The sequence below is a fragment of the Barbatula barbatula genome (assembly GCF_947034865.1).
Source record: "Barbatula barbatula genome assembly, chromosome: 8".
Taxonomy (NCBI): Eukaryota; Metazoa; Chordata; class Actinopteri; order Cypriniformes; family Nemacheilidae; genus Barbatula; species Barbatula barbatula.
Genome location: NC_136771.1, coordinates 7,157,176 through 7,177,007, shown reverse-complemented (window position 1 = coordinate 7,177,007; position 19,832 = coordinate 7,157,176). Strand labels below are relative to the sequence as shown.

The following is a 19,832-nucleotide window of genomic DNA, read 5'->3' as shown; positions in this document are numbered from 1 at the left end:
CATGCTTCAAATGGTCAAGTTGAGAAAAAACAAGTTGGACGTATGGCATAGTATTTCTGTGCTCGATACATTCCCCCAGCAGTCGTGTAGGTTTCGGAAAATAAAATTCGAACATGAAAATCAGTTTCGTAACAAACTTTTCTTAGTCCCTTATTGGACAAAATGGAAAAAGCACGTGGCACGCCCACGCATCAACCAAGGAGAGTGGTTTCGGAAATAATGGTACAGCTGTAATGTAAAGACTCTAAGGCTATCTGAAGTACTATTCTGTAAATACTCAAGATCAACATGAGATATGCAGAAACAGAGTTATGGCCGCTTTAATGAGAAACTGTGCAAGTGTTCTAGGAGGTTGCCAGGTGGTTACCATCCCAGCATTTACCCAGGTCAAACTTCGAAAGGTCCTACCTCCACGTCTAAGATGTTCTCAATTTTACACTCTAAATAATGCTGGAATATAGCGTTGGGTCAAAAAGGGACGTACCCAGCCTATAGGTTCAATTAACCCAGTAAAAAGTTTATGTTCGATCCAAATATGGGTTAAAAAAGCCCAGTGTTTTGGGTTGAAAGAAGTTGAAATTTTCTGGCAGTTGGGGCAATAAAAGTATTTCCTAAACAGTACTCAAATAAAGCATGTCTCTTAATAGCATGTCTTTTACTAGTCAAATGATTTGAACCAACATTCATGACCATAACACGAAAAGTGTAGAATGAATTATGTGACATAATTGAATACTTAGAATCAGGCATTTGCATAAATCTCTCAGCATAAGAAAGCAACATTGTGCATGTATATATAATAATTCAATTTGCAAAGAATTTGAACATCATTTTTTTACAGGATTAGATCAAATACATGATTAGAAAATAAACAAAAAATAATTAAATATTAAATATATAATGATTTAGCATAATCAATCATATTTTACAGAAAAATTATCCAGACTTTCAGCATCAACACTGTAGAAGTGGCAAAGTTCTATGTGTGTGTTTAAAAGCGCTAATGTCTTTCATTTGAGGTCAGGAGAGAGTGGAGTTGCCTATGTTCTTGCATTCCACAAACATGATGCTTAGATTAAAGTGAAGGGTGGGTGTGTGGATATTACACATCTGCGATGGTTTACTGTAATGCGTGTTGACTTTAAAAGCTAATCTGAGATTGACCACAGCTGGCCATAATTATCTGCCATTACGGGCAATTTCAATGATAACCATCATAAATAATGCTCCGTTAAGATTAGATATCGCAATCAATTAATCCCTAACAGACCTGAGCCAGATTACGCAGGATTACAGGACGTACCTCAATCAAATAACATGTGGTAACTGCATGCTCCATATTTCTCGGCCCGAGGTTGTGTTGAATGAGTCAGACTAGTGTTGACATGATTACAATGATATGTTTGATATTAACGCTGTACAAAGCTTTTGAAAGTTAATTTCTCAATGGGCCTCTATTTAGGATGATCGGGACTTTAAATCATGACATCATCACAAACCTTAATGGACCAAAAAAAATTAATGACCACAAAACTATAAAATGTTCATTAAATCTTTCAATGTCAAAATCAAATGAAAAATGCTGTATGTTGTAACATGCACGGAGATGCTGGCTATGCAGAGAAAATGTGGTTTATGTCATGATCCCTTAATAGACAGCTGTCTATACAGGCTGTAAACAGCAAGGCAACAAACTGTTTTGGAAACGAGCAAATACAAGCTTCTAAAAAATAAAATGTGCATATTTGTTTGTTTATTGATGGTAAACAAACTACAATCGAGCAGTACCATCTTCATAGTCTGCATTTGCAAATAATGAGTCCTGAAGTTCATGTGTACATTCAAGCTAGGTGCTCTGGTGGAATGTTTGAGTAAATGACAGAAAAGACTAATTGTTATTTTTCCCCTCGAGATTGCTGTGCTCACAAGCTCTACAGTTTAGCGTTCATATCAAAGTAATGCAAAATTCTGCATGTGTTTGGGAAGATTTGCGTATCGAGTGTTATTCTGCATACTTCCCAAACACCAAGCACAACAATGTATATTCTTTCTTCTATTCCCTTTTTTCTTCAGGACCAATGTGTCTTCCTTTGTGGGGAGACGAAATTATAGAATATATTTGTATTTATTATTTAAGCCCTGATGATGCTTCAGTGGCAGCACACGGCCCCGCTGAATGAGTCATGATTCAATCCAAAGGTCAAGCATCCATAGGCAGGGCAATGGCCAACTGCACAAGCCATGCAGACAAGCTTTCAAATTCATGCAGATGTATTATTATTTCGACAATAATAAATAAGCTATTAAACTTCTACAGGATCTGCAGAACGTACAGCTCTACTTAAAATAAAATAACGGTGGTAACTCCAAATGACTGTAAGATTTCTGATTCCACTCTTCTGAGAGCGAGAGAGAGCAGGACAGAAATAATCGACCTTGAGTGTCTTAGGCCAACTGTACAGCAGGCCTCTTCAGCTACTGTGCTACTATAAAACACTATAAACAACTCTGTATTTATCATCAACACAGAGAGCCACAGGCTCATCAAACACACTCGCACACGCATTCATTGGAAAGCCTTTATAAAAACGCCTTGTAACTCTAGGAGTTTTTTCTCTCTCATTTCATGCTCAGTTAAGGTTCTAAAGACTCACACGGTGACACACGGTGACACACGAACACATCAGAGAACAGAACTATGGAACACAACAAAAACAGATCAATTGCACCAGAACAGAAAAAGAATAGAGCTGAGCATGTTAGAATACAATAACCGTAAATGCACAGAGCAAATGGCAAAATAATAAAATAGAAAAGAATATTATAAAATAACCCAAACACGAGAAGAGCGCAAAACTAAGATAACCCTAAACAAATGTAAGTAGAATAGAACAGAGTGCGTGGAACGGAATAGAATAGAACACAGTACATTACAAAGAACAACAATATAACAGAATATCCCTAAACAACTTGAATAGAGTGAATACAAAAATATCCTAAACAAAAATGAGTACAATTTACATCTGAAGAGTACATAATCAAATTAGCCTAAACAAATGCAAGTCTAGCATAACTGAACGGTGACCTTTTTATGAAAGTTAGTTATTTCTGGCCAATGAAAGACAACTGCACTGGGCCTGACTTTCAATTATATACCGTATAAATAAGCAGAGGAAACAAATTCAAGAGTTTGTTTACCTCTATGAAAAGAGTCATGTTACACACCTGTGCTAAGAAAAGAGAATATGACAACATATTTGTGTGTGTATCCACCTCTGCTAGAGTGCAAGCTGAAAGATAACACAGAGGAGTAGCAGAGATGCAGAAATGAAGAGAGCAAATCAGAGATTAACAGAGAATCCGAAAAAGAAGCTGCTGCCTGAAACATACACACACAACCTGGTTTCAGTGCATGTTTGATTTGAGTACTCTGTGTTTAGTCGAATTATAGTATATCTCTCTACACAAGATGTATATCCACTATAACTGCTTTACTGACACATTTGTCCTTTTTTAAACCTGAGGTTTCATCGCAGGACTTGACGTGCACGTTCGACTGCCAGTTAAAACACACCACATGTATTTTCTTCTTTGGTAAGCCAAGAATGTAAATATAAATATAATTTAACTCTGCACGGCCTTTCTTTTTTGCGCTTTGCTTTTACCACACCAAACACCATACAGCCAGCTGTACTGAACCTCAGTTAAAACTCATGTTGGCTTGAGTGGGAATGCACTGTCGCGCCTATGAATCATGGACCACGGTGTCTGAGACCTGCAGCCTTATAGGGAAACATAAACTATTATCAGTCTATTTATTGGCTCCGGTACCACCTTAAAAAGTAAAATATGATTTTACCAAAATGTTACTCTTATCTTTTTTTTCAGTTTATATTATATATACAGCAGTTTTTTTAGACCACCACAAATTTGTTTTTAGTTTTCTAAATTTACTATTTAAAGGTACGCGTTTAAGTTAAATTATATGTTTTGTTTCATTCTGTAAACTAGTGACAACCTTCTCCCAATAATAAAAAACACAATACACAAAAGATTTTTATCTTTTGGCTGTATCAGAAAAGTATATACAGTATAATACATTTTCCTCAAAGTGAGCTACTGATCCGCTGTGCCTTTATTAAGATTAATTTATTTGTTTCTGTCTAGTAACAACCTCAGGTGAACCGTGAACATGCTATGACAGCAGCTTCGAGCACAAAAGTGTTTAAAATGGGGTTTCATTGAGAACGCCGTTTTATGTAAGCTAGACTTTGTAAGAAGTAAGAGTTAAGAGTAAGTTAGAATTAACCTATGAGGATGAGTATATGGTTTGCCCCAAGGCAACTGCCCCCGTCCCAACCTGTTCTCCTGTGCTTTCTGAACATATAATATATTCAGCATTTCCCACACTTTCTCCCAGTTTTGTCTGCATGCAGTCTACTTCCGCACAGCCTCCCTGGTTTCACAATTTTCCCTCATGGGCTGTGCAAGATAACTGGAGCAAAGAGCAGTTTTTGTTGTTTAATCTGTCTTCCTCTCCTCGCAGCTTATAGGAGAGCCACACAAAAGTCTGACACCAAATGCAAGAATGATCATCTGTTTGGTTAAATTCAATCTGTCAAACAGTGCATACAAGACAGTCCAGTTAATAAAACCAAACGACTGATCAAACAAAGAGAGAAAGATAAATTAGAAAGGTTATAGTTTGTTTACTCAACAGTTAAGTGAGAGCAGGACAGGGAATTGCTTAGATAGTCAAACAGAAAACACTAAATTCAACTCAATATTATAATACCTTGAAATTGGTGTTAGAATGTCATTTCAAATGTCAAATTGGTGTTAGAATGCAACACCCTTTCATGTTGCATTCAGAAGGGATCCAGTCAAAATGAATTTCCTTCATGTTGCCCATTTTTAATGCAGTATTCAAAATTAATGATATCTTAATGTTAAACACTTGTGTCCAAATTATGTGCGAGGCTCCTACTAAGGCCCTAGGACTCCCTAAACGACATTTTGCACGGTGGCACATTTGGCGACCCGTTCTTAACTTCCATTACGCAGGAAGCTGGAGACTTCCCACCTGTTCCGTACTGCTCCAGAAACCCTTTTATCAACATTAACAATTCATTAGTTATTGTTTACATTTGTTGCCGCTCTGTATGTGTGCTCGTTTATTTATCAATAATTAACCGTAATTGAATAAGAACGACGACAAAAGCACATCTCCGGACAGTGTGGGTGGCTTTTGGGGATCGCGAAAATTCACGCCGGTGGGTGCATGCGCTATCCCCGTTTCACGTCGCATCCTCAGGCTCGCTCCCTCCCTGACTCTCTCTCTCTCTTCATCTTCTCTCAACACAAATAAAACGTCCCATAAACCGCTAAAAACTAGTTTTTCTTCCACGTAAACGTGACCTGCCGCAATTTGTATCCAGTCTGCATTTGGAATAGCATCTAAATCCACAAGAGATATAAGATGGATTCAGTTTAACACGAGCTTGCAGGTCTTTTAATCGTTTCGATCAAAATCACAGGCACGTTAATGTCAACGCGAGGTGAATGATTTAAATCAGTAAATCAGTATGATAAAAGGTTTAGGCTTTGACACATTAAACGGATGTAATGATGCTAAGTTTGCTTTTATTGCAAATATGAGCACCAGGCTGCGCAATGTGTGTTTAGCCCAGCTCACTGTAACTAAAGAATTAAAATAAAAGTGTTACGTCCGCAAAACATTAGGCGACACAACATCACTATTACATATTAATAAAACCATTGGACATCCAATCCCATTACACGAAGGGGTTAATTAATTGTCCATTTTTAAGTATAAATCAATAATGAAAACAAGGTCAAACTTTTTTTATAATTTCAACTTTTTTATAAATATTTCGTCAAGCTCGGTTGAAGATGCCTCTTATTTATTTGTTTATATATTTGTCTATTTTAAAGTGTATCCATAAGCAAATTATAGTTTACTCTTCTCTGTAAATGTGATCTCTACCAAAGGAACGTTTCCCGATTTATATTCAATCTGTAGGTGAGATTAGCCTCAGTGAAAAGCAAATATCGCAATATTAAAATCTAAAATTTCGGATGTGCTACAAACATTGTTAACAACAAAATGTTAATGACTAAAAAAATGGCGAAATAATTTAATACCAAAGCTGGTATATGCAACGCTGAATTAATAATTACGGCTGTGATGTTACAGAACAAGTGCGTTTACTAGGCCGTTACAAGCCTCAGGCTGGATGCAGCGCTCGTTCACGCAGTCATTTGAGCAAATATTGAACATAAACTGCAATCAGACATTTACTTTTGTAAATATAACAAAAATACTCACACTTTTAACGTTAACATTTTTTAGATGTAAAACTGTTGGGCTTTAGAGCCTATAGGCTTCGATGGGCCTTTAGAGATATGCTTTAACTTAAAAACGTTTGTTTTGACATTTCTAATTACAACGTTTCCGTTTATTTTCTACAAAAAACAAAAGCCAAAACATGTAAAATGAAAGGAAAAATGAATTATTTTAGACACAACAAGACGTCTTGGATACACCTACAGTTTCGAGACCCAGTCTGTCGTGTGGGGAAAAGAGAAAGACGCATTTTCAGCCAAGAAACTGCAGCCAACACCAAAACCCCGAAGAAATAGAAGAAAAACATCAATGATAAAAACGAGATAAAATAACAATGTAGGTAGAAGTTTATGTAGGCCTAGGACATTAGCAATTGAAAATTAAATTACTTATGCCTGACCCCAAGGGAATGTTTTTTAAAGACCCTGTCGATTGTCTGCCACAGGAATATTTAAGAGCCAGAAAGAGCGACTGCCGCAAAACCGGGCCAAACTGTTCGAGGAAAACGAACGAGACTTCATCTGCAACTTCCTCTCCTTCAAGCAACAAAAATTTCTGTGCATATAGGGCCCATGGCAAGCATTTTATATTTTCATTATTATTCATTTCATCATTATTAATTGAAAGTTAACACGTTTTTTAAGAAAGCATGCTGCTAGACAACATCAGGAAAAGGGATTCAATAGGCCGATATGGACAACTGACTTTATATTTAAAAGAGGACGGAACCTAACAATTATATCACACATTGAACACGGCAAAAAATACTGCCATATTTTCCGCAGCAAACAAATTAAATTGAATAAAGCCGTCAATGTTTTAGTCATGGACTAAGAAAGTGCAATACACTATTTTGTTATTGTAAAGGGTTGACCTTCTGCCAAGTAAGAGCTGTAATAATATTTTGTAATGGTTGGTGACCATAAATGAAGTCAATGACCACGTTTGGCATTCAATTTCTTATGTGGCTCGGATTGAACTTTGCCCTATAGTGCCTTCTTTGATGTAGGCTTAATTTAAATGTAACTCTAAACATGCAAATAAGGCCGTTTAACTAAGTTGTAACAAGACGATTATGAAAAATATTAATTATTTTGGTAGACTAAAAACTGCTAAAAGGGTTTTCAACAGCAACTGGTTGAACGTGTATTTAACCGCATGCACACGTCATTTATGCAGTCGTGACATTAAATAAACATGTTAGGCTATATTAAGCTGAATATAAAGTTACTGAGGAAAAAACCTTTGTTAAATGCTCTTTTCATTTATGTCGATCTGCCCCGGCAGTAAACATTCAGTAAAATGTGTGTTTTGTTAACTATGACGGATCTACCTGCCCTGTCTCCGAACGCATTCGGGCGCATAAGAAATCGTGCACGGGAGCAGCCGGGCACACCGCCGGGGTCATTTTCTACAGCACATTGTGACAAATGCGAGAAGAAATTTCCATCGTTGTAGTTTTACAGACCGACGCTGCAATTACGGCTTGTTCTGCTTGACGCTCTCCCTCTCCGGTCCTTTTATATAAAAATGATTTGGGAGAAGCGCCATTTTCTCTTCGAACCCATGTGCAATGAAACAAACGCACGAGAACAGAAATTCTGCAACCGTACCGCGCGTTGCCGGGGAGCTGCGAATAAATGCACGGGTGAAAATAAAGTCGGAAAAGCGAGGGAAGTCATTTCCCCTTTTAAAAATGCAATTCCTGAGCAACAACACGGCAACTGTTGCAAAAAGCAGCGCATGGGGACGCAAACCCACAGAGCAATGAAATGAAAGCATTTTACCTGTGTCAGGCAGTACGGAGAGTACATGGTTATCTCAGAAGCGGGAAATGATTCGCGTTTTGAAATTGTGTAGAAGTTCGCCGCGCTGCTGCATCGCAATTGCTCGCCGTCCCCCTCGCGCCTACACCGCGCCGCTAACTCCGCCTCAATGGCAGAAAGTGAAAGCTAAAACTTTAGGAAGAAAAACTTTTCTCTCCTTCTCTCTCCCTCTCTGCCCTTTATCTAATGAAAAGGTTAAGAAGCTGTTTTCTCTCGCACCAAAAGACCGCCTGCTAGTTATCTGCTGAGTGAAAGACAATAAATCACATTAAAAGAGGGGTATTTAAAGTAGACGGCATTTAAAAGTTACAGAAATCAGAGGCATTGTCATAACAGTGCACTGCAGTTTCCAAGCATACCGCAAAACCCTATCACTCACTGTGGTGTTAAAATAAGCAATGGGTTGATATCATCCAGACTGATTTTGAGGTTTATTGTATGCCAATAACAGAAATGGCATTTGTGTCAGCTACTGACAGCCAAGTCAATAATACCATTTCTGTTTTGATCACACATTGTGTAAAATAAGTGTCTGTTGGACAATGTCATGTATATCTGTTTCGCTGTGTGCATATATAGCAGCCCTGAGCCATAATACGTTAAATACAAGTTCACATGCCTATCTCATTCGAGCACACTGAAATGTAATAGAAACCTTAGAAAATACAGGGCTTGGAAAAATATCAGATAAACGAACAAACTTTTACGAGTCCGAACGATTTCAAACAAACATGCGATGCTTGTATAAATTAATGGCATGGGTGAGGGAGCGCAGGATTAACTGCACTCTTTATATCAGCTGCCTTTTCAAACAATGCTAACTGATGATACGAATCTGCATATGCATTCTCACACACTCACAATGTAAAACCTTTTTACCATGTAACAATCTGTACCTAACTGGTTAATAGAAAGTGAGTCATCTCTCACTTTCACTGTCTCTCTGACTCATCTACAGGCCCCGTTCGCCCACCACAGGATTACAGGGTGGTCTCCTAAATCCACATCTGTTTTGTGGCAAACCACAGCACCCAGGCAGCCTAGCGGCACGCTCGACCGTGCTTATCTTGCACCTTCTCCAGCCGTGAAACTCTGCTGTGCCTGTGCTGTCAACTTTAAGAGCCAGATTAGCTTGCTCTTTTATTAGGAATGGTTTCTCAGACTGATGAAGCCAAAACCACAAAGGAGAATCCCAATTACCACACCACTGTAACCCAGGACAAGGCTTAATCAACAGGCCAAAAGAAGACCATCAATCTTTTGAGAAATTCTAATAACAATTCCAGATATGAGATTTGACCCATCAATTCCTTTTTGCCACAAACACAAACAAAAATAAATGTGCATAACTAATGAGAAACTTCAAGATCCCTGCTATGATTAAGTTTGTCACTATTGTACATCCAGTAAGTAAATGCCATGCCAACATTTATGCCAATTTACGTGGCAAAAAAGCAAAAGAATAAAATAGGGAAAATAACTAGACCTGCTTTTTAAATATTAAAACAGAGTGTGTCCAAGACAGCCGTCACCTAAAAAAGAAAGAGTGGCATCATTGAGAGCTAAGAGCAAGGTCAGAACAAAGGTACAAAGGTTGAATGGCATTACCACACTGGAAGGCACAAATCCAAAACCGCAGGCTTTGTGCTTTGCACCCACCGATCTCACAGCCATTAATCTAGAAAATAGTACGAGGTGAATGACAAACAATTCTGCTTCCAGCGCACGCATACTTTCACACACATACACACAAATACATACATGCACGCACATGCACACACACCCAGTTCTTTGTTAAACAGACCCACAGTCGGCTTGCGGTTACAGCAGCGAGGGCTTCCATGAAAGCGCACATAAGAGCAACACATGCAATTGATACAGTCCGTGTGTGTGGTTTTAATCCAACACAAACACACGCACGCACACTTTTTACTGTTCCCTTGTGGTTGGCGGTTAAATAATTCTGATGATATTTTATGTAGATAATTCCTGCAGCTGCTCCCCCACATAAACTCAGCATTCCTTTCAACATTTACCACCATTTTACCATAAAAACATATAAACACGGCGTATGAGATTATAAACAGACTACGAGATTTATGACTCAATCGTATGCGCTGTTCCCTTGAGAAAGGTTCTGATTTTTGCAGATGCTACGCAGGCTGTTAAACTGGAAAAAATTTTACTGGATTATAGATTATATCTTGGCTTTATCAGAGTTTGTTTAACAGATTCCAACTCATCTTATCTGTATCTGAAGTCCAAGTCTGGCCTCACAGCACATAAATGGCATCATTCACGAGAAATAAATCAAAGTGCAGTTCCAAATATCACAGTTAATTTATTAAACGAACAAACAAACAAACAAAACAACAACAGAGGAAAAACTAGAAAGCAAGGAGGAATGCTCATACCCTGTAGGATTCGGGTACTAGGAAGCACTCGGAGATGCCTGTGGACCGGTGGGGACCGTCATGCACCAGATATGATTCTGTGGCCTGTGGTCCAAAAAGAAAAAGGAGAACAAATTTAGCAGTCACTTAAATGCTTTATAATTTATCAAATTCTTACAAAAGGTTGTATGTGGATACCACATACCTGGATACCTCAGCAAATCACATGACTTCCCAGTCAATTACACTGTACATAATACTGGTAAATGATTATATGTGAAGTAATGTGCAGTAATATAAAGTTTAAATTGAATATTTGGAATAGTTGCAAACATGAATCTATTCATTCGCTCGATCGTATGTAGGAGTTCTGGAGTTTATCCCAGCATATCTTGGCCGTAGACGGGGAAACACAATGAACAGGTGGTCAGTGGATTTGAACATTATACTTTTCAAATCTTTTGTATGTAATGTATAATTTCAGAAAAAAAACATGAAAGAAAGAAACCATTCGATCTACAGGAACCACACCAGGTGTCCAGAGAACCAACTGAGATCTCATTAAACAACTCTCCACCATACACGCAGAAATAATTCTCAAATATGCACAATAAACTTTAACCACAAAATACACGTTTGTGAGCATAAATATCAACATTATTCCACACACACACTCATAATAAGTCCCAGGCTTTGGCAGCGGGTTGGATCAGTGGTGAAAAACAAAGGCTATTCATATCCATCCAATGAAACTTTTCCCACTTTTGCCTCACTTTTATAGGGTCTTAGCTGCAGCATGCTAAAATCTCATTCAAGCAGACTACATCTCCTGATTTGCTTTATTAGTACTTAAACATGTATTTTAATAATTCAAGAAAACGCATTTTAGTCAGAGATAAGTTTGTGATTCCTATTTTTCTGGTAAAGACAGTGTTTGAAGAGACGTTCTGGAAAGGGATTCCAGGGGCGCTAAAGCATTCTGGGGCTGTTTACTGGGCAGTGCACCTCAGTATTCAAGTGAGATCTTCCCTGATGCGTTTCTTAAAAACACATACAAAATTTGACTGTTGCTAAAAGAACGTTGATCACGAGCCCTAAAGTCTACCGAAGAGATCTGGCCTTAATGCAATTACTTTTTTGATCTAAAACACTTATATGTTGATAAAACAGATCTTCTAAGCCTTGATTTCTTTAAGGATTTTATTTATCGATAACACAAGTGCTTCCTTTTTGTTTAATTTCAGGTACTGATTACTTGGGTTCCATCCATTCAGCAAATCGAAAATGGAAAAACTCATTCAATTTCACGTTCTTTAATTCATTATGTCCTCAAATTTACAGCCTAAGATAAATCCATATAACCATCAAGACAACAATGTCAGGACACTCTGCAACATGTCCACAGATGGAGAACAGAAGCCTAAAGGAACTCACCAACCTTTCACCATTACCCGTATTTAGAACCTTCACTCGGTTTCACGTCCTCCAAAAGTTCCTGGTTTTCATCAGTAAGCTATTAATTATATATGGGCTGTATGCATATGGAGCATATGCAGGGCCCATATGGCCGGCCTTCAGCCTGAATCTCAGGCCTCTACTTAATTAACATTTTAGAGGCGAAGCTCAGAGAAAAGAGGGACGTTTCAAAGCAGCTCTGGGAGCCTCTGACCTAATTGGAGTCAATGGAGATGTATGTAAATGTGTTAATTACGACAAGTTTCCTCGCTCTCACTGATAAATAGCATCCTTTGTATGAAATGTTTAATTGGTGGGAATGACAGGTTGAAACGATGGGGTTCCTCCATACATCCTTATGTGGGAGAGAGCAAGAGAGTAGGTGTATATATGGGTTGGAGCATATGGCAATATGGTTGTGGTTTAGTGGAATGCTTAAGTGGTGAAATTCCTGAGATCTCAAGTCTCGCTCACAAATACACTTTTGTGGTCGGAAGTTTAAAGGTGAAGTTTGTCATTTCCACGCCAAATAGAAATATCAAAATACGAATTGCTTCCTGTCTAACGTTATTCAGGCAAAACAGGCACTTCATGCCCAAACTCTTTCAAACTCTTTTAATGTTGAATATTTTAACATAAACATTGCAGTTCAGTTTGGTGATGCTACATTTATTAAACCCTGAATGTTCTGTGTGGCTGCCAGCGCATTGCAATGTAGTTAGGTGTTCATAATGGTTGTCAGAACGTTGCTTTGTGGTTGTTGGGTTGTACAGGAAAAAGATATAGCTATACAAAAAAAAACATCCAAACTCAAAATATAAATAATTAGGATTTGGGCAGGTGATGAGAAATCTTGAATTCTTATTGAAATCCTCTGGAACTTTTGGGTTTTAGGGAAACTAAGTTTCTATTTATTCTCAATGTACTCTCATTGATGTCTAGGAGACATAATTGAGATATTAAAGGAGAAAGTTACACTCTAAAGATTATTACTTATTTAGCAAGGAGCAAAATCTATTCAGTAAACAAAATTACTATTTATTTAGCTCATATAAAAGGTCGCTATTCATTCACTTAGTATATACCTCGAAGAAATTATTCGTAAAATATTACCACTTAAAAGCATACACACCTGGCTTTCCTCCACACATTTAAAAACCATCTGGCCCGAGAACAATCAGCCCAGGTCCCACTGATTTTTCCCCTTTTTTCCTTTTATTTGTCTTTCCATCCAAACGACACAGCAATTACTATTAGCACCATTGTTTTTTATCATTATGATTTACTAGCTGGCAATTCGGAGCCAAATCAGTCGACATATAAACCTGTCCTCTATGGCAACAGCATCAAAGAGAAAAACAAACGGGTAAAGGAGGAATGAGAGAACAAGTGCTATATAAAATGATGAAACGTCCGTTCTCTATGCGTCTGCCAGTAGCACCTCGGGGAGAACTGTTGGAAAAATGTGATTTTTCACACCAGCATCTCAGAGGCACTAGCAGAAGGAGAAAGAGAGAGAGGGATCGAGAGAAACTCTGGATGGAATGAGAGGCAGCTAATTATTAAATCTCTGTTTAGAGTTTTGACACGAGTTTACTGGCTCGTACCAAACCTGTTTGCGCCGAGCACCTTTGATACGGCATCTTCTGTGGATGAGTGCTCCAGTTGTATCAAGTTTGTGTTGATGTGTACATGCACACACAAGCATGACTGCATGTTCCTATGTGCAGGTGCACGCTGGTTTTGTAGTTTTAACAAGGCTTGTATAGGCGGCATCTTGCATTATGGCATCTCATGTGCCAGTGGAGATGCCACAAACACAAGACGTCCTCCCATGAGAAGTTTACACCCAGAAACAAGTTCATGCGGTTGTCCACCAATCACTGCAGAGCACGGCATCCATGGCAACCTTGGCATTCTGACAACCGGTCAATCTAGCAAGGACACTTCTTGAATTCACAGCCTGCATTAAGTCTAAGTCTGCAAGTTTGGCGAATGAGACATAGAGCAGATTTGCAAAACGCATTTTGTCCCATTTCTGTGGCGAGCAAACAAATCCTCATTTAACGTATTTGAGACTGTTAATCTAAACGTGACTGCTTTACCTTGTTAACCGAGAATAGTTTTGCATGTCTTTTATTGGGTAGATCTCACAGGTGCGCTTGGCTGAAGAGGATGATCATCGCTTTGAAAAGATTTGTCATGATGAAAAAATGCTTGCTGCAGGCAAATGTGGCGTTTCAAATTCAGATCCAACCCCTCAGCCTGCAAAGACCTGTCAATCTCACGTCTGAAGTCTGGCTTAAGAAACAAAACTCTCCATCTAAACAAAACCCAATGTGCATGAAGTCCAAATATTTATGCAGACATAAGTATTGAAGTATATAAACCTTAAACTCATAACAATTGGAAATAAAGCCTTGCTGATCAATCATGTGGTAGTACTGTATTAAACTTAAGCCTATGCAAGTGCTTGTGAAATAAAAAAAGAATAAAAAAGACTTCCTCTCTTTGTCCTCACATTATATAAAAATGTAAAGAAAATAATCTATGGAGTCTTCCATTTGGAACAGTTCTATTGTGTTTCTTTGGGATGTTTGTGGAGATAATATAAGATAATATAACTGCCTAAAATTACATTTCACAAGCAAAACAAAAATAGCAAACAACTCAAAAATAACCCATAGGTTACAAATAATTAAAGTTTAATTTCTTGTCATACACTTTAACAGACTAAATTGAATGATGGCTGTATTATATTCAGTCTTTGTGTTATAATATAATATATTCGAAATAGTAATTATTAATTATACCTACACTACAGTGATAGGTAAAATATAATCGATAATATCTAGATATTTTACTGTACTTTACCAGCAGCTACACAATTATTATGAAACAAATGAATTCCAAATATAATAAAAAGCAATACAGACAAAAACGTAAATCGATTTTTATCTGCACGAGCTTAGAGTTATTGTTTATTTTGCGCTTTTTGTTTTCTAAATAGTCATTTGGCATTTCAAATGCGTTGGCTAAGATTTATGCAAACAGTGGGAAAGATGTGGAATGGTAGCACGTACCATTGTAGTTCAGGGGAATTTGCCAGCTCTCCTCAAAGACCCATTTTTCTTTAAAACCCTCGGCGTCCAAAAAAAGAAGAGAGGGAGCGGGTGCACCAGTCGGTTCCTTCGGAGATACCGGAAGCGAAAAAAGAACTCAACAAGTAGGGCTGTTTCCCAGAGTTTGTAAAAGTAAACCTTACTGCGCCGCTAAACGGAACCACTGGAAGATTCTCAGGCTGACTCTCGCTTAAATGGAATAGTTCGGTATGATCACCTAAACTAGAATATATTCTCCAGCTGTCGTCGGCCTCTGCACGGGGAAGACTCGTTAAAACAGCGCCGACCGGGGAAGCGACGAGTGCGTTTAAGATTCTGCAGCCGCGTGCACGAAACGAAGACGACACCGAGCGTGTCACAGTGAGTTATTTCTTTCGTCTTTATGTCCTCAAGTCAATTCCTGTTTGTCCCGGGCGACTGCATCACCCTCTTTAGATCCCGCAGTTGTCCGACTCAAGCTCGTAGCTCCATTACGGGACCCCCGTCGGTCTCGTAACACACCTCCTCGGTGTCAGACAGATGAAAGCGAGAGGCGTCCTCAAATGCCCGCAGTCACTCACCAACACTGCTAGTGCACATTGCGAGAGTCTAATCCGTAGACGCACCACAGGGACCTGTCAAAAGGATCTCGCCTGTTGGCGAAAGCTCACTGACGCTGCATTCTAAAACACGAGAGAGTAAAATGTCCAGTCCGCTATTTTTGTCTTCTAACTGTGAGTAAATATCGGTCGTCGCCTCAGTCGACCCGGTGTAGCGGGTGGGGAGGCGTCGCGCTGGTAAATTATTGATCAATGTAGCAACTGGCAGCTTGCGGCGCTCCGCGGCCGGCCGGCGTGGCAGTTGCAGCTTTAGGGCATTAGTGGAGCTCTGGGAAAATCATGGACGACGCGGATTACTCGACGCACACGGCTGTAAGAGGGATAGACAGAAGATTATACGGAAACACGAGCAGGGCAGTGCGTTAAGTGCAAGGCAGAGAAATGTCAGGAGGTGTATCTTGAGTGCACTGACAATAGATAATGCTTTGGCGTATAGTTGAACAGTGTGCTAAACTTTTATAAAAAGCCATGTTGTGAAATGAAAGAGGCAGTCGATAGGCGGTGCCACGAGGCATGGTCGCGTTTAGCCGGTATCCCGCTATGTGCCGGTGTCTCGTACCATGCGTATGATTCTGTTACTTTCGAAACTGCGGAAAGAAGCACCAACAGCAGCCCATCAATAATGAAAGAAAATGCTGTGAAATTCTAAAGCTTTGTCAGAACTTTAAAACAGGTGCAGCATCAGATGGTTTTAATAACGTGGGATTTTTTTGCATAATTCTATGAAAGAGGCTATATATATATATAAAAAAATGTCCTTTTGTGTCGTTCATTTACTTTACTCTTCTACTTTACCTTCGAGATAAATATTCACGTCTCAGTTCATTCAGAGCAGTACGTTTTCACCATTATTCTCAGGCAGGTCTTTTTAAAGAAGATCTTTACAAAATGAGCAATAGTCTGGATACCTTAAATAAAAAAGATGATAATAACCAGACACCAAATGTTGTATTGTGCATATGGCAGAAATATAACCCAATATGACCCAGGGATGAATTTTTATTTTAACACCATGTTATGATTTTATAAGGATTATGAATGAAGCATCAAAAACGGCTAAAGACGGATCTATACATAAATCTGCTTGAGAATTAGAATTTAGGCCTATTTCTATTTCTTTTCTTTCAGTAATAGAAAAGATAATACTATAAAACTAAAACAATCCCATACTCTAAAAAGTAAATGATCAGTAAAACCCTCTACTTTTAGAGTAGGCTTATTGTATTCAACACAGGGAACATATATGTTTTGCCTTAATAGATATGCATGAGCAAAAATACTCTCATTTCAACTAAATGGCACTTATAATGATATATACTGTATAATGTCATAGTATTCTTCTTCTATGTCACTTATCTGTCATACTGCCATGTAGGTTTTTCAGCTACTGTTGCACTTATATGGTTGAGTGACAAAAAAAAGGGATTTGATTTGGAATAACAATAAGGCATATACATTCAAGTTATACAGTAATATTAATATGCCTAATATTAGTTTTACATAGACTGTTTGCATATAATGGCAACAATTATTTTCTGCCGTCTCTTTTAATAACTATAAACTGTCTATTAAATATTACTCATTATTTTTTATTTATTCAAACACAAATATGTAATAAAGAAATCATCTTAAGCATTTAAAACTGAAATATGCATATATAAATGGCAATAATAAACACCACACTTTTAACCCAAACATTTTTTCACCAAAACTCTAAAAAACACGTCTGTGCAGTATGTGCTGATTATTTAAGTCTCACCACATAAGGTGCAACATGAACAAATTCTATATAGGCCTAATGCTATATTTTATTTTGATGCATAAAACTATTTATTGTTTAAATAAAAATACATTTAAGGGAATGCAATTTAAACACAAATCTGTGCTACATTTTTTCTGTTTTATGAGATCGACGATAACATCATTTGAACTTTTAACTTTAATTTTAACATTTAACCAATTCAAAATGAAATCCACGATGAATAACATTTAGATCGGAAGTAGCCAAAAATTATAAAATCATGTATTGAATAGTCATATTAAAGTTGAAATGGAAAAACGACAGATGTGATTATTTTGTAATATCATTAACGAAGGAAAACGAATAAATAAATCCAGCAGCCGAACGAGCACATAATATTGTACCATACATTTGGCAAAAATCAGAAAGCAACGAAAAAATTTACTATTAAAAAAAATATTTACTATTTAAAATTAAAATAAATTTTAATATTTAAAATTTCAACAGGACAACTGCATTGCCATTGATAAACATCAAACATTCCAACATACATAATTTATTTATGTTTTATATTTGCACAAAACTATTATTAATTGTATTGTTTTCCTTTTTGCCATAATAAAAATAAGCAATTATTGGTGTTGGAAAAATCAAGCGCCATAGTTCTACAATATAATTCCTTCATTCTAACCTACAATGACTCACTTTTGAAGAGCATCCTTCAACAAATCGAATTTCTCTAATATCTCCCAATATTATTGCATTTTCTTAAGTTTTTAAAAATATTTTTAAAGGTATAACATAACATACATTATGCCTATACATATGTTGGCCACAATTATTTTACCTCGAAGGGTCATATGGTAATAAGTAAAAATGGACAACCACTGCTCTCTCCAACAGCTACCTGAAATAATTCAACCTATTTTTCTGACCATCAAAATGTGTATTTATCACCTTGTAATCGAATTCTGTGAAAGTGTTAAATGGTCGACGTGAATTTATTGAAACGACTGGCCGACAAACGTCTGACGGACCCGAAAACAAGTCTTCGAGCTGAAAAATCTGTGAGAAACGTTTCCCGTTGGCTCTTTTTCACACGGAACAATTATAAGCAACAGTAAACCGTGTCCTTAACGATCGAATAATGCGTTCCAGGTCGAGCTTGGAGCGAACGGAGCTCGCCGTTTATTGCGCTCGCACAGCGAGAGCGCGGAGGAGGCCGGTCAGGGTTCAGGCATCGCTAAAATCACGGTTCAAGTTAATGAGACTCAAGAGCTGCTCTGCTCACCGCAGGACCTCTTAATGTGACCGCAATGCAGCGTAGGCTGCGCCACGCTGTTTTAATGCCTGGCAGGAGACAAGACACGAACGGTAATAAACTACAGTCGGAGGGTCTCAATGCAGTAGTATGCTGCAGGGAGTCGAGTGGACTATGAAGGGTATGTGTAAGATGCAGAGCACCTTGGAGTCATGTGAGGACAATTTAATCAGGACAAACCACATGATAAACATGGCCTTAAGGTGTATTGCTGGGGAACAGACGACAGCTATTGACATTAACTACTTATTCATAATTTAGTTCATGCATTAAAACAAATTCAGTTTGGAGCACTTTTCTATGCATTTACGAAATTGTCTAAAATTAATTACTAAAAACTGAAGCCTGCTAATAAACAAGATACTGTTAATGCTAAATATACACAAAAAACATTTTATTACATTTTTTTCCACTACAATAATAAACCATGTCTTCAACTTAGCTTGGTATACTGTGATTCTTGTTGATTCTTAAAGCATGGTAAATGCTTCCCGATTTGTAAACCATTTCAGATTAAAGCTTCTGCTAAATGTATGAAAGTTAAAATGTAAATGTCTCTTTTTGACCCTAGAAAAATGTCCTGATGTGCGACAATACATATAATAACTTTTTAATTTGTTGAGATTCAGGCCATAACAAGCCCCTCTCGTTTGACTCTGGCTCTGTAGGTAATTTTGAATTACAAAACATTCTCTTTTTTCTGCTGTTCACTTTGAGGAGAAATGGAAGACGTAAGCTCAAGCCAAAAACGAAGAAAAACAGTTATTCCCAAGCAACAAAGTGGCAAGAATGCAAGGCTTGGCTTTGACTGTTGCTTTTAACATTTTCTCATCGAAAAGAGAACTTTTTAAAGTGCAACTGGATGTCTGACACAAATACATTTATAATTCATTGCAGGCCATTTGGTTATATCCTGTAATTCAAGTTTTGTGTGATAAATTGGTAGTTTTTATGTTGTAGTAATTTTAAGTGACATTGTACGTAGAGAAAATAAATTCAGCTGCGTCA

At 37.8% G+C, this 19,832-nt stretch overlaps 1 protein-coding gene across 10 annotated transcripts in view; it reads right to left on the bottom strand.

Annotated features, from left to right (window-relative positions):
- Positions 1 to 15,901, bottom strand: part of nfixa (nuclear factor I/Xa) — a 72,277-nt gene extending 56,376 nt beyond the window's left edge. For 6 of the 10 annotated variants that reach the window (XM_079462775.1, XM_079462779.1, XM_079462786.1 and 3 more), the window contains exons 1-2: positions 15,125 to 15,901; positions 10,608 to 10,691 (exon numbers count right to left, since the gene is read on the bottom strand). In XM_079462775.1, coding sequence (XP_079318901.1) covers positions 10,608 to 10,691; positions 15,125 to 15,127 — 87 coding nt within the window. In that variant the 5' untranslated portion in view covers positions 15,128 to 15,901. Of the gene's footprint in view, positions 1 to 8,154; positions 8,310 to 10,607; positions 10,692 to 15,124 lie in introns of those variants that run through there. The other 4 variants (XM_079462780.1, XM_079462781.1, XM_079462777.1 and 1 more) reach the window with 2 other exon arrangements.
- Positions 15,902 to 19,832: the final 3,931 nt, after the last annotated feature.